At 39.4% G+C, this 15,856-nt stretch overlaps 2 protein-coding genes across 4 annotated transcripts; both read left to right on the forward strand.

Annotated features, from left to right (window-relative positions):
• Positions 1-1,803: 1,803 nt before the first annotated feature.
• Positions 1,804-3,519, forward strand: gpr20 (G protein-coupled receptor 20). Its single transcript, XM_029503775.1, has 6 exons — positions 1,804-1,908; positions 2,041-2,307; positions 2,417-2,661; positions 2,884-2,968; positions 3,099-3,224; positions 3,370-3,519. The coding sequence occupies exons 1-6, from the start codon at positions 1,804-1,806 to the stop codon at positions 3,517-3,519; spliced, it is 978 nt and encodes a 325-aa protein (XP_029359635.1).
• An 886-nt stretch (positions 3,520-4,405) lies between these two features.
• Positions 4,406-15,836, forward strand: LOC115044723 (solute carrier family 45 member 4-like). Of its 3 annotated transcripts, XM_029503904.1 has the most exons (15): positions 4,406-4,537; positions 5,751-6,138; positions 6,220-6,276; positions 6,394-6,657; positions 9,514-9,702; positions 9,803-9,982; positions 10,319-10,989; positions 11,124-11,264; positions 11,387-11,635; positions 11,761-11,880; positions 12,080-12,179; positions 12,275-12,355; positions 12,506-12,636; positions 12,841-12,909; positions 13,109-15,836. In XM_029503904.1, exons 4-15 carry the CDS (start codon positions 6,414-6,416, stop codon positions 13,400-13,402), a joined length of 2,469 nt encoding a protein of 822 aa, XP_029359764.1. In that variant the 5' UTR covers positions 4,406-4,537; positions 5,751-6,138; positions 6,220-6,276; positions 6,394-6,413; the 3' UTR covers positions 13,403-15,836. The 3 variants fall into 3 exon arrangements, with proteins under 3 accessions (XP_029359764.1, XP_029359763.1, XP_029359762.1); XM_029503903.1 differs by having other exon boundaries at positions 5,751-6,276; XM_029503902.1 differs by having other exon boundaries at positions 5,751-6,657.
• The last annotated feature ends 20 nt before the right edge of the window (positions 15,837-15,856 follow it).

Here is a 15,856-nt window from a genome sequence, read left to right on the forward strand (position 1 = left end):
TACTTGTCCTTGTCATTTGTTTCTAAACACATGAAGCGGTTTAATACATAATTAATGATGATGAACTAGCTCTAGTACACTGAATAATATCAGGGAACATTACTGTGAAAACGCCCATTTATTTCCTTCACTGGTCTTAATGTTCGATGGCCAGCCTGGTCTTCTGTAATGCAGATGAATCGTATTATTCATGCCTTGCCCTCGGTTCTGCATGTTATCCTCATTAGCGTGAATAGACCGCATTTTTCATCAGATGGATAATGATTTTTGCTGTGAGAGATTAGCTGTGAATCATGACCATACGGAGCACAGTATGCTGGGCTTCTTAAACCTTTCCAGTCTGGGACTCACATGAGCAATTACACTACATCATAGAAGAATGCAGCAGCATGATTGCTGCTAGCCAATTTGGCCTCACACTAATTTGCATCCTATGAGCAAATTGTGATATTCAACCTCACATTACGCCTTTCTTTTTATGTTTAAAATGCTGATGAATTATTCATGAGTTTTGTTCAATCTAATCACAGAACATTGACATCATTTTAAAGCTGTGAACCAAAACTGTGCAGTTACTTAAAAACAAAACTCTAGATGGATGACGCTTTCCACCTTTTTCTTTCTCTTCTCTTCGTATAACTTCACACCAAATTTAATGCTCCTCTTGTTGTAATTGTCCTTCATGGGCCATATAGACTCCATCCTAATAAGGCCATTGATCACTTTATGAACCACGTCAACTGACGAAGAAACACGTCAAAGGACAGCAAGTCTAAGAGATGTGTAGAGTGCAGTCACTGACTGCCCTTTGCTGTCTTTAAAATTTAATAAATATTTGCACATTTATCTCCTCACAGGTGAAAAGGGACTCATTTTAAGAAGTCTCATAACAACAGGGTTTCAAATGTGCACCGTGAGACATAATGATCGAAATTAAAAAGTGCAACGTGCCAAAAATTCCCTGTAGTAGTCTATATTAGTATGCATTTCATTTCAAACAGTTCAGAAATGTTTTGAATCATACATTTGAAAACCAATTTATAGTCTGTATTAAAAGGTATGATAGGTTTTTGAGTATTTTCCAGGGCTATCAAAATAAAAAAGAGTAATCCATTGTATGAAATGGCTTAAAACATGAATTTGTAAACATCCTGAAAAGAAGCCTGTCTTCACACAGTTCTTCCAATTTAGCCAGTTCCACTGTGTTTATACCAATTACGAGAAGAATTCACCATCTTTGTTAGAGGTAAACAAACACAAACAGCAAATCTCTGAGATAATGATTGACTCACACACATTTTAGGCATGGATAAATAATTATATCATAAGTAAATCTGATATTGGAAAAAAGTGGCTTTGTCAGTGTGACTATGCCAACAGCAACAACCACAGCGAGGTTGGAGACAGAGGGCAAGTGGACGTCAGGGCAGGGAAGTGGATGTTTGTGAATGTCTTAGTGTGAATAATTGGACAAACAGAAGAACAGGACAGAAAATGGCAAAAAGTAAATCATGGTCTCACTGCAATGTTGTTATCAAAATCAACTAAATCAAGGTCAGAACAGCTTGAACTTTTAATGAATAGTACAGACATATAATCCTTCATTATGGGAGCTTGTGTGCAGACCAAAACCTCAGGAGTAAACATTACTGGATCAAAACACTGTGTCATTTTGTCTTTCAGTTTCTGCACCGCCCCTGAATCATCATTACAATGAACTTCAACAGTACTGAGTCTTGGCTTTTTCTTCATACTTCGTTCCCCATCCTGCCTGTAATAGCCAGTTCCTCTAACAAGAGTGGCATGGAAGCATATCTTCAAAGGCTGGCTCATTTAGATGAAGGTCTCTACAACGACTTCTATGGGTTCTGGATCACACTGATGATCATTAACTCGCTCATATTTCTGGTAGGAGGGTGTTTTTTTTTTTTTTTTTTTGTTTATTTGTTTGTTTGTTTTGGTGTTCTAGATTTTGATGCACTTGAGCAACCTCAAACTCCATTTCTCCTCTCTTTTGCTTCGTGTCTCTCATTGTTCCAGGTGGGCATGGTGCTCAACACAGTTGCACTTTATGTTTTCTGTTTCCGCACAAAGCAGAAGACCACCTCAGTGATCTACACCATCAACCTGGCAGTGACGGACCTCTTGGTTAATCTCTCCCTGCCAACTCGCATCCTGCTCTACTACAGTGGAGGAGCATGTCTCACCTGCTCCTACCTGCACATCTTCAGCTACTTTGTCAACATGTACTGCAGCATCTTGTTTCTGACATGCATTTGTGTCGACCGTTATCTTGCCATTGTGCAAGTGAGTGTTTTATTTCAGTGGGTGACAAACTTAGTCTTAACTATGTTCTGTGAAACTGTCTGTGCTGAAACCTAATGGATGTAAAACATGATCTCTTGTGCCCTTAAAGGTTGAAGCGTCCCGTCGTTGGAGGAACTCTAGCGTGGCCAAATGTGTGTGTGTCTCTGTGTGGCTGTTTGCCATCGTGGTCACCTACTCCTTCCTCTCCACTGCTTTCCAGCATACAGGCTGCTGCATCTCAAAGCTCCTCTTTCTTACAATCACTGAGTTCTTTCTGCCCCTCATCATCATTGTGGTCTTCACCTTGAGGATTATGTGGGCCCTTGCTGACCGCCGGCTGATGCAGCAGAGCAGGTATAAACCCCAGCAGATTGGTGGATGGAAGGAAAGAATATAGAATACTGTGGCATTGCTTTACCCTTTTATTTGCCTGTTTTGGGTGCTAAATCTCAGAACTCCAAATGAAGCTTATGATACGAAAATATATCGTACTAAAACACTCAGACTTGCAGCTCTGTAAACGCTGATGGCATACAGTTAATGGGATACCAGTGATGACTTTAACTGTACACTCAGGGAGAGGAGACGGAGGGCTGTCCAGCTGCTGACCACGGTGCTCATCATCTTTACAGTGTGCTTCACGCCCTTCCATATCAGACAGGTGAGTGACCGACAAATGTAACACACTTAAATATAAAGTCACCACAATGCTTCTGTGACCTTTTACTGCTGAAGTAGATATAAATGTCTTTGTGTTTCTTATGACACATTGTCATCATTTTGTGTTGTAGGTGGTTGTGTATTTCTATCCTGAAATGCCTCATCATGTGATTGTCTACCACCTAACCGTTACTCTCAGCAGTTTAAACAGCTGTATGGATCCTGTCGTCTATTGCTTTGTTACAAATAATTTCCAGGTAAGACTTTGGTCTCTTCTTCCCTCTCTCTCTCTCATCTTTTTTCATTCCATTCATCTCAACCTCCTTACTCTCTATCCATCCTTGCCAATGCCATCCACCACTTGTTTATGCACTTATCAGTTCACTGAATTTCCTTTCCCAGGCCACAATGAGAAATTTTTTCCGCCGTGCAGAACCAGAACAAACCAGTGGAGACATTGTGAGCATGCAGCACAGCTCCAAGGCCTCAGGAGCAACAGCTAATGCAGTCACTAATAATGTGATCATGATGACCAAGAGCCATACAGTGTAAATCCCCTTTTATGTGGGGTGAGAAAGACTGAAAGTTGCAGAGCTGCCAATATGACAGTGTAGCTATGTGTGGCTATTTGAAAAAATTACAAGACTGACAATAGACTAATTTTGTCTGCATCCTAACATCATCATATGCAACCTTCTATGTAAAAAATCTTAGGAGCTGCCATGATGAAAATGCTGCAAAAGTGAAACCCACCTTGTACCTGCTTTGGACAGCTTTATCTACAACTACATGTGGCATTTTAACAACAAACTGTTAGAAATGGGAATAATGAAAACTGACCACAGTTGTTTATTTACCATGCTGGAAGATAGTGAAATGCTTTGTACTTTGGGCTTTGTGTTGATTTCTACAAAAACTTATTTGGGAATGAACCACTTTTGTGCAGCAGAGGGCAACGTTGCATTTTCATTCAAAGACAGTAACAGTATACTATACAAATGGACATATATTCATATAATCACTCAGAGGAAATGGTTTGGGATGACTGGGACTGCCTATATTGTGAATGTTTGAACAAGGGCTGGTTTTAATGACATTGTTTTATTATATTACACAATATTGTTCTGGGCTTGTCCGCCTGGTTTTCAAATGTAAATGGAGCATCTAAAGTATTTGAATTTCGCGTTTGATTAAAAAAAAAACCAAATTAATAAATGATTCATCAATTTAAAACATTTGATCTCTTTTCAAATGATCGATGTCATTTTCCAAACATGATTGTCCATGGTATTATTGACCGTGTCAGTAAAGCATCATAACACCACCTTCTCGCTCTGTAGGTAAGTTGCTCTTCCTTGCGTCATAGGCGTTCCCGCTTGACCACGCCCCGCTTTGTTACTGTGGAAACCAAAGAGACCAATGAGTAATAAATCAGAGAGTCAGTCGGTTAGCTGGGAAAGGTTAGCCACACTGCTAACCCAAATGTAGAGCCTTACCACACCGTTAGCGCAAACATACACACCATGCGGAGCAAGCTCAGAACTTAACCCAACCGTGAGTCCAACCTGAGGTACGTTACATCTTTCTTTCTCCCCCCGCTTTTTTTTTCAGCGGCACCACGAGTCGGAAGTCGCTAATGTTAGCGGTCAGATGTATTAGCGGACCTAGCTCGCAGAGGGAACGTGGTTCATCCAGAGAAGTTAGGGACTCTGTCAGGTGTTTCCTTCCAGCCCGATGGAAACACACGGATCTGTGGGTGTGTTTGTCACCCACCCATCCGAACATGCTGATAATGCCTTTACCGTGTATGCTGTGGAGCACGCAGGAAGAGGCTCAGGTAGATCAGCGTTAGGATGAAGTGTTATTCAGCATAACATGTCCTGGCTGGTCCAACCCCCCCGGACTATCCGCCCAAAGAACACACATTCCTGTGAGAACCGCTGAAAGTCTTGGCCTTAAGGAAGGTTGAAAAGGTGGATACAGTTACTACAGCCCACAGGAACAGGTTGCTCCATCACTGAATAATGCGCAGGGCTGCCTGGTTATTCTGCTTAAACATTAACCCATACGTGACCTAACCTTTCTGTAACACACATGTCCGCAGCTGACCTCAGAAAAGACATTTATGCTGTGGCAAAGCAAAGAGAGGTGAAGGAAATTGGTCCTCTAGATAAGAACTCTTCAGATTTACTCGTTTTAACTCTCGTCAGTATGCAAAAGCTTTGGTGTTGTAATGAGGGTTGATTTCTTAATGTGGCTTTTGTCCATGCCTCTGACTCCTTAATAACATGCGGCTTATGAAGTCAAAAGTTTAAGGTTTAGGGCGCTGGAGCTGAGTCTGACTGATTCAAGATAATCAATTTATAACAATTTCATGTACTTTGGTCTGATTTTACTTTAACTGATTTATATGGTGAGCCTTTCCTTCCAGTAAAATGTCAGGGCTGTATAATCTTGATCTCTTATCCATGATATCCTAACCCTTTTATATTGAGCAAAAACCTGGGTCAAGAGAACCTTTTTCTGAAGTCAAGGGATTTTTGGTGTTACCTTATGGGACCTAACTGGGCTGAGATGTTTTTTGTGTTGTTGTTGTTGTTGTTGTTTTAGTAGTATATAGAATATTTATGAAAAATCGTAAAGATATTTATTGTTTTCATCTTTTCTATCAGTAGCTGTAACAATTGAACATTAATTAAGAAAATACTGAACGATTTGGCATGTACTATTGTAAAATTTTATACCTCCAGGTTATTGTCCAACTGGTTTCTCTTTCTCGGTAGGTTGCTGTGTGACTCTGGGTGTTTACACACTGAGACTTGGATTTGCCCTCAAGTACACTTAAACCCACATGCACTGACCTCTGCTGACCCACACTCTAACTGGCCACTATTCAAATACTGCATGCACACAATTTCTGACACAAACTGACCAGCAACAGCAAACACAGTTGTAGACCTACCTTCCAAGTTACCACAAACACAGCTGCTAGAGGCTCAACATATTGCCTCCGTCTACTCCCACCTCTTCTGCTCCTCCCCTCTGCATACCTCTAGAGCTGTGCAGATATCTGCTCTTCCTGTATTTTGAATTTGTGCAAGCCACAGTGAAGAACAGTACCACCCTCCTGCTGAGTTGGCACACTGGTCAATAATAGCCACAGGGTAAAATGTATGCAACATAGTTTTACAATAGCACATTTTTCAGGAGGTAACCTCATTATAATGAGGATTCCTTTGATTTGAAACCCAGAACAAGCTGACTAGCTGACTCTGGATGACTCTGGATGTCTTGGCCTTCTCTGAAAAAGTGAGTGATCAAGATGAAAACCATGGCAAACAGATGATCTATTAGCTTATTATAGTACAGTACAGCAAATAGATATATAAAGGGAAATAGTAATAAGAGGTATGCACTAATTTATAGCATCCATCAAGCGAAAATAAATGGTTCCTCTGAAGTCAAACCATGTTGAAAAGGAAAGAGAAACAGAGGAAAGGGAAGCTTCATGCCTTCTGAAAAATAAGGAAGAAATGGAGGAGAATGAAAGTGAAAAAGAGTTGGAGGAGGATGGAAGAGCTGTCCAGATCCCGCTGCACCGCTGGGTTATGCATGGAGCAGTGATGTTTGGACGTGAGTTCTGCTACGCCATGGAAACAGCTCTGGTGACACCAGTATTGCTGCAGATAGGTAAGAAGACAAACTCCTTTCTCAATCAGGCACATTTTTTGACAATGTCATACATATCTAAAGGTAAAAATGGACAATATTGACCACACTAGAATTTCCATTTTTGTGTTAATCTTTTAAAAAACCGGTATTCAAACAACTTGTACTTAACAGGTGGGCCAGTTCTAACAACAAATGCAAATCAGTGTCTAAATACACTACTGACTCAGTCAGAGAAACCCTTCACCTTTAAAGTACACTGTGATAGGATAAGGATAAGTAAGTAGTTTGTTTAGGCTTATATTGTTTCAAAGTTTGTGTTTACACTAGGTCTTAAGTATCTTGGTTATCCAGTGCATTTGTGGCTGCGTTCCTCTGCTTAGTATCAGGAAAATGGGAATGGCAGTTTGCCCAGATGAATATCCTTGTGAAATTGTGAAAACAATTGTAGGGTTTTATGTGATAAAGACTGTCCAGCTATCTCAAAAAAGTTCCATCAATGTAATAGCTGAACTTGGGTGACAGCATCAACATTGTGGAATAGCGTTAGCCACACTGGATCAATTGATCAACCCAGCTGCACCACCTGTGTGCCCAGCAATAGCCAACAAGAACTATGCAGTTAGATGTCAGGTTTGCCACCATAGCAGAAACAGAACAAAGGCATTTTCTCTCAGTTAGCTATTACAAGAATGTCAAACACAGCACATTTCAGTCTCACTGTTTTCCTCTGTGTTAACAATTTTATGAGAAAGAAAATCTATATAAAAAAAACAAACCATAATGTTACCCCATCAAGGTCCAGTTTCTCTTTGTACTTTGAAAGTAATCTCTGTGGCAGTTAAAATGCAGTTTAATTTATCCTTTATGTTGTCTTTTTCCAGTCAAAGGTCAACCCTCACAGAGAATAGGTTTTTGTAAATTAATGCCAGATTATGTGGGTTATAGTTGATAGTTGACTATTGGCATTTGGAACCTTTCTGGTCTAAAATAAACTATCAGAGGTGGACACAGACCACTTCTGGTAACCCAACAAGACATGTCAGGAAAAAAAGTATTGTGTAAAACATCTTGGTGTGCTCGCTCTGTCCATTGAAGGTTGCAACAGTGTGACAACACCACTTTCACGAACATTGGCATGTTAAACCTGGATGAGCTACTACGAATATAAGAAGGTGAAACATTATATCTGTGCTTTCACACTGTTGATGTTGCTGTTGTCAACATCGTAAAATCATTATCATTCAAATATTTTTCAGAATTTCGTGAGCGTGATCATATATTTATTATCAGTCTCATGTGGTTTATATTTTATCAATACATTTAGAACAGTGAATGTGAATGTCTGTATCAAAATAACACAGGACCAGAGAACTGCATTATCTTTTATTCCTTACAAAATCTCATGACACATCATGCAATTATTGCACTCCTTATTCTCCCAGCAGTGCCCATAAAGTAAAACACTGTTGAATGTCTCATCATTCTGAAAAACCAAATGTTAAATTTTAACATATTTAACACTGATTGAACTGGTGGCTCTCTATTCTTAACTGTAAAGTGCTTTAGCTTTGTACGAGACTGAAACAGCATGTATGTTCAGCTTCTTGCAACAAAAACCCACCCAGTGAGTGTGTCATAGTTGGCTTAAAACTACCCTTTGGAACTGTCTTTTAAACAAATAAAAGTTGCTGACACATGTTGTGTGTAACCCTTAGGTCTGGACAGGTGTTGAATGCATTTCCATACTCATTTGGTATTTGCAAAACTTTTTTTTTTTTTTCATCCACTTCCTTTATTGAGTAGTTCTCTCACATTACCAGAAGTATGCATCATGTTCCACATATTCTACTTGTGGATACTCACTTTCATAAAATTCTCTTTCTTAGTGTCAATCCAAAACTCCTCAGAGTACCTTTTTAAATGTTCCTGTAAGCCTATTGGCAAAGAGAGTGTGGAGCAATGGGGAAATATAACCTAAAGACAAGAAATGTTTTTCTATTGCAATATTGTCTGATGTTTTGTTGTCTTAAGGGAGAGGGAAGACAGGAGCAGAGCAAAGCCGCAAGGATAACAAGTTGTTCCCATGAGAACCAGTAGGCTCACTCAGCCAGCTACTAGATTCGAATGCATGTGATTTTAATGCTGGAACTAAAAGCCCATGTCTTTATATGGGATGGAAAATTAGGAGGTTTTTTTTTTTTTTGGTTATACTGTAACAGCTGTCCATACATACACATGCATACAAATGTGCATGAAATCCGCACTGGTATAAAACTGGGTTTAAGGAAAAATGCGCTCCCTGATTTCAGCTCAAAACATGATGAAGGTTAGCCTAGTCCTGTCTTAAAACAGGGCCAACTGGGGGTAATTTCATCACTTTGGTGGTGCTCTGGTTGGTGCATAAGTCTGTCTGTGTTGTAACATGCCATCTCATTATCTGAACTGTTCTACATTTTAGCTGTTGAGCACCAGTTCCTCAGCTCTACATTAGTATGTTAGTGCTTTCATGTGTTTTCCTGTTCTGTGCTTGTGACACTACAAGCTGGTTGTTACGTAGTCTGAGTTAAAGATAATGTTCGTGATAGAAATACAAATAAGACATTGTGGTATTATAAGACTGACGTTGGTGTTAAAGTGCAAAATTAGCAAATAAACAGCAACTATAATTTTGTAATTTATCATATGAACTTACCAACAGTGTGGTTAAATATAAAAACAAAGGTTTAAAGGGGCATTAGCTGAAGTGATGCACCTAAATCAGCCTACTGTTGAGGCAAACAAAACAAAAAAAAAAAACAACCTACTCTTTGCTATAATCTGATTCTACTTTTTTAATCTTAACACAACTACTGTTATGTTGTTGATTGTTTCCAGGCCTTCCTGAGCAATATTACAGTTTAACGTGGTTCCTCAGTCCTATTCTTGGCCTCATCTTCACCCCTTTGATCGGCTCAGCCAGTGACCGATGTACTTTGCGATGGGGCCGGAGAAGACCGTTTATCCTTGCCCTGTGTGTGGGCGTGCTGTTTGGAGTGGCTCTGTTTTTAAATGGTTCATTAATAGGTGAGTCATGGTTTCAAATAAAATGTCCGGTCATTTTAATTCAAATTTGTTATGGTAGATGTTTTACCCCATCGGTGTACTTGTTGCTGTTTCCTTTTAGGGCTCTCCATTGGCGATAGCCCCGGCAGTCAGCCAATCGGTATTGTCCTTACTGTATTAGGTGTGGTGGTATTGGACTTCTGTGCTGATGCCTCTGAGGGACCAATCCGAGCTTACCTTCTGGATGTTGCCGACTCTGAGGAGCAAGACATGGCCCTGAATATTCATGCTTTTTCTGCTGGTAAGAAATGTGGACCTGTGAAACTATTAGCTGTAAAAAAAAAAAAAAAAAAAAAATCCATGAGATGTGAGCTAAAATATTATTATGTGGTATTATATATCGTAGCTATATTCTTACCTGGAACATGCACAGAGGTGTGCATGTTACAAAACAATTACAATTAAAAACAATGAAATGTAGTGGAGTAAAAAGTACAAAATTTATCCATCAAATGTGGAGAAGTGAAAGTAAAACTATCCCCCAAAAATAATACTCAAGTAAAGGACAGATACTCAAAAAGTACTTTGTTACTGTCCACCCCGGTCACTGATAATGTGTCTATCCATGCTGTTTCAGGGCTTGGTGGAGCAGTGGGCTACATGTTAGGTGGTCTAGACTGGACTGGCACAGCTCTGGGCAAAGCATTTAAAGCCCAGGAACAGATTCTTTTTCTGTTTGCTGGTATCATCTTCATTATCTCTGTGACTCTGCACATGTTCAGTATCCCTGAGCGACCTTTCGCCCCGTTCAACCAGCTTAAAGGAACAAGACGTGGAGAGTACAACAGCCAGTTGTCTCTTAGGCCCAATGGCCACATACCACCTTTACTTGATGTGATTGCAGAGGAGGATACTTCTGCTCAAGCCCCGTTCCGGGAGGATGACGAATCTGATGCTGAAGACAGGGAGACTGATTTTCTTGCAGTGGAACGAGTGCGGAGTAAAAGTGATTCAGTCCTAGCCATGCCAGATGCAACAATCAAATTGGATTCTGACCTCGCCCCAGATGCACAGCTTTTCCTGCCACAGGTCCATCAATTTCTACCAGAGACTCAGGGAGAGCTGCTTGAAGATGCTTTCAAGCCATCAGACTCTAGTATTGCGTCCTCATCTCTACCTGGTGGACCCCCTGACCTGATGGTCTTAAAACCTAACGATCCAGTTTTTTATGAAGATAAGGATGCGACAGCGTCTCCTAGTTCTCTCCTTCATATCAGTTCTGGTTCAAAGGACCCACGTTTGAGACAGGTGAAATTAGCTACTGCACATGCAGATGCTGTTTGTATCAGCTTAATATAACTAAGCCTGCCTGCTTGTACAGAAACAAGTGTCACCAATTGTCAATAAGAAAGTGCAAAACTTCTTCACTGTGTTCCCTTCAGGTCAAGGTTTCCAATGGTGTCAATTCCCACACGTCCTCCTCTGATAACCCCAATGCAATGAAAAGCCATGCTTCCACAAAGCCTGGACATAGACCCTCCTCCGTTTCATCCCAGCATCACCCACACATCTTCTACAGACAAGTATAGTTACATTTATAATCTTTTGAATTAATGTATGTAATTGTCATAAATAGACACAGTAGTTGAGTTTGTAGATGTGTTAAGATGTTTATTTATTTATTTATTTATTTTTATTCTCTCAGCCTTCTTTTACTTTCTCGTACTATGGAAGAGTGGGGTCGCAGCGTTATCGACTGCGACGGAAAAACCCTTCAAGCCCCTGGCGAATCACCACTTCTCGCAGTCTGAATGATCTTAGTGACCTCCAACGGAGCACAAACAGGCGAGAGCTGCAGATGTCAGCTAGCAGTCTGTCCTCTGAGGGTTCAAGCAGTGAGGGAGAAGCAGACCTGGCTACAACTGTGCGATTGCTGTGGTTGTCTATGTTAAAGGTGATATCATTTGGAAACTTCTTTTCCTTCTTTTTTACGGTTGCACTAATTTTACATTTGGGAAGTAACATATCTACTATTGCAGATAAGCAAATCCAAACCTTTTTTTTTTTCGGCATTTGCAGATGCCGAAGCAACTGTGGAGACTGTGCATCTGTCACCTCCTCACGTGGTTCTCTATCATAGCTGAAGCTGTTTTCTACACTGATTTTATGGGTCAAGTCATTTTCCAGGGAGACCCTACGGTACACAGGCACACTACAGTCATGCCCACATTGTTTTTCTTAAAGACAGTTGTACTAACTAACATAACACACAGAGCTATTTATGCCAATTTCATGTCAATATCATATGATATCAATAACTGCAGTGTCAGTTTTGCAGTCTTCTTATGAAGGGAACATCCTTACAATGTAATTGCTGCAATTATTCCCCATTTTTCAGGCTGCATCCAATTCCACAGGGCTACAGAATTATAACAAAGGAGTACAGATGGGCTGTTGGGGACTAGTTGTCTACGCAGTTACTGCTGCTGTCTGCTCTGGTAAAACACTAACAGTGCTTCCATTTTTAACTCCAGCACAATCCAAATGAGGCGTTAACAATCAAACTTTCTGACAATTATTTCTCTTCACTCAGCCATACTTCAGAAGTACCTGGATAATTTTGAGCTGAGCATTAAAGTCGTCTACATCGTTGGAACTCTGGGATTCTCAATAGGTCTGTTAATAATTTTCAATTAATAAATGTCAGTTATTGTGTATTAGTTATAGTGTATCACAATACACAGGAGCAGAAGCACATTGTCTCATTGGACATGTAGATAGAAGGAAACAATCTACTTCAATATTATATTGTTTCTAATCTTAGGAACTGCAGTCATGGCGATCTTTCCTAACGTTTATGTCGCCATGGTGATGATCAGTAGCATGGGTGTCATCTCAATGAGTATCTCCTACTGTCCATATGCATTACTTGGGCAGTACCATGAAATTAAAGAGGTATGCAATCTCAGAAACACACACACACACACACACACACACACACAATAAGATTCTTGAGATCAGACCATGGATGGGAGTTTCTTTGTCTTGACACGTTTAACTGTTGTCTGTAGCCTTAATCACAAGTGTCATCTGATGTCTCTGTGACATCAGAACAGTTTTCGCTGCTCAAATTATAGTCTCTCATTTTCCTTTCCTCAGTACGTCCACCACAGTCCAGCAAATACTCAGAGAGGTTTTGGTATTGACTGCGCTATCTTATCTTGCCAGGTGTGTATTCACTCTTTTATGTCTCATGTTTGCTCTCTATTTAAACTGACACAGCAGAAATTCCCAGGAGCCATTCAGTAATTTAGAACCACCAACAACCAAACATGGAGAGACTGTCGGTTTATTTGTAATTAATCCACAGACAGGAAGCTGGCAATTTTTTTTACAGTTTATTCTGGGTATCTTTCTCCATTTCCAGGTTTATATCAGCCAGATTTTAGTTGCGTCAGCCCTAGGAGCTGTTGTCGATGCAGTTGGCAGCGTGCTTGTCATTCCCATTGTGGCCTCTGGAGGCTCCTTCCTTGGCTTCCTTACTGCCTGTTTCCTTGTCATTTATCCTGATTTGGAGCCCAGCAGCTCAGAACAGGACCAGGACTTGGTGGATTCATTTGGAGATCCAGACCAGAATGGAAAAAGGACCAAAGACCAGAGAATGACTCTGCTGAATGACAGAGACAGTTTAAAAGTGACAGAGAATCACTCTATTGCATAACCGTGAACACAGAAATAACTGTAAGGTTTCTCTTCACCAAGTGTAAGCTACAGCATATGAGGATTATACCAAATTCATCTGACATACATGTTTGACAATTTGTGCTGAAAGAAGAATAATAAGAGTGAAAACACTGCAGGAAGTTGATGATTTATTTACAGAAATCTGGTAGGATGGATTTAACTAGATGTCTTCCTGGTGTAGGGGCTGAGAAGAAAAAGGCTCAGTTTTGGGCTACTCCACTTGTCCTGTTGCTACCTCCACCTTAAAATGTCTTTGTTTTAAATATGATTTTGACAAGCTTTGAAAATTGATTGGGCTGGGACTGCCAGAATGGAAATCAAAGTCTTAGCTTGCATGATGGTCTTAAAGAGTCTTAAGTTCAGCTCATCAAAACCTGTATTAAATCCAAATAGCTGTTTAGGTGGATATTTGCAAGCCACTAAAGCACAGAGGGCCACGTTACAGAGACTTGGCCTGTTGACTACTGAAGCAAACACCTTTATTGAAACAGCACACAGAGCACTTTCCGACTCACTTCAGGAAAGCTACATCCCACTGATGCTTCAGAATATTTGACATTTTACTTTTTGGAAGCTGCTCTGTAATTGCTTAGCGGACAATCGTGATGCTGTAAAAATGTAAGTCTGTTTTTAGATGCAATATAAGGAAATTTTTGTTTTTATTGTTTCTGGAAATACCTTGAGATTAAATCGTTATTTAAGTCACACACTCTAAACTACACTTATGACCTTCTGCAACTGTTCAAGACATATAAAAATTTTTGTAATGTTTCATCTGCTTTTTAATCACACTATATGAGCTTGGAAATAGTTGACATAGAAAGCTTGTGTGCAGTGGAGGGTGCTGTTTTGTGATTACTTTAAGATTGCCTAGAAGCACCTGAATGCCATATTTGTCTTTTATGCCATCATACACAAGCAACATACTATCACATTATAGTTAGGAGACTAAACTCTAACCTTAAATTGGGTAAGAGGAATATTTTACAACCATTACTGTAAAAGGCAGTTTATTGTAACCTCTCATATTCAATCTCTGGTTTGGGGTATCAGTGTGATTTGATTTTGAAATATACATTCCGAATACAGTTGAAATGGTCATTTATGAAGACAATATGTTCATCATGACAAATTTGTAATGCTGCCTTTGAAAAATAATTGGATATAAATGCTCATTTACACTCTACACATGTTGTAAAAGGGATTGGATTTTTTTTTTTTTTTTTTTTTAACATTGATCATATGAGAGCTGTGAATCTGCGCTGCTGTACAGAAAGGATAAATAATCAGATAAATAGCTCCCATAATAACAAACATGACAGGTAGCAGAAAGTCCACTGAGGCTTATTTTATGTTTAGCATAGTCTGCCAAACCTTAGTATAATAGGCTAGAGTTCGGCCCAGCATGAACTGAATAGCTTCCAGTCTCTGAATCTCATTTTGTGTGGAACCAGATGAGAGTAGATGTAAATGCCCAGAGCAGCCTTAAACCCGTTGATGAAAGTGCTATTCATTTAATTTTGTTTTAATTTGACATGATCTGAAACGATTCCAGAGACCTCTAATGCTGTGTCTCACATGGTAGAGGGCTACTTCTATTCAAGACCAATGACTGATCTATGCAAAGTTGAATTTCCTTTGATTGGGAGTATTACAGCCAAACGAGCCTTTAAAAAAAAAAAAACAAACACTTCTGACTTGACTGATGTTACCCTCAAGAATCTTCTTCACTCTTGTCAATGAGTTTTTGGGCAATGTCGACAGTGTTTGCTGGTCTTTGTATCCTGCCAAGTATGTGGTTTTACCAGCCATAATAGAAATTGGTCTTTTGTGGTTTTTACAGTTTGTTTGTTTTTTTTTATTATTTTTTTTTTTCAGGGTTTAAGGCCTCAAGATTTACACAACCTGATTTACAATTGCTAAAAGGAGAGAACATTATTGTCTGCATTTTTGCACCAGATATAAGAATGCAAAATAATATAATTAATATTTTCTTTTTGGAAATAATATGGATTTCTAAGGAATTGTTTTAGGACAGTTATAGCTTTGTTAGTGGTAGAAATGCATTTCTTGCTAACATTATGATTTGCAACTGATATGACCCACTAATCTGGGAAAAAAATATCCAATATCATGATAGTAAGGTGACTGCAAATTACACAAACTTAAGCTTCCACTCACACTTATAAAAACAATATTTTTTGGAACTAGATGAACCTGGGCTCATTAAAATTTTTGTTGTGATTGTGATTTTATACAAATGTTAAAGCCTTTTCAATGAGAGTCTTTGTTTTACTTTGAAACTCTATCACTGCTGGGTTCTTTTTGCTTATGTACAGACTTTTGTACAATAAAAATGGTATTTTTATACCAATTATTTGAAAGAAAAAATAAACAAAAATGCACTGTCAGGAGTTTTTGTGTTTTATTG

This window comes from Echeneis naucrates, chromosome 6 (genome assembly GCF_900963305.1).
Source record: "Echeneis naucrates chromosome 6, fEcheNa1.1, whole genome shotgun sequence".
Classification (NCBI taxonomy): Eukaryota; Metazoa; Chordata; class Actinopteri; order Carangiformes; family Echeneidae; genus Echeneis; species Echeneis naucrates.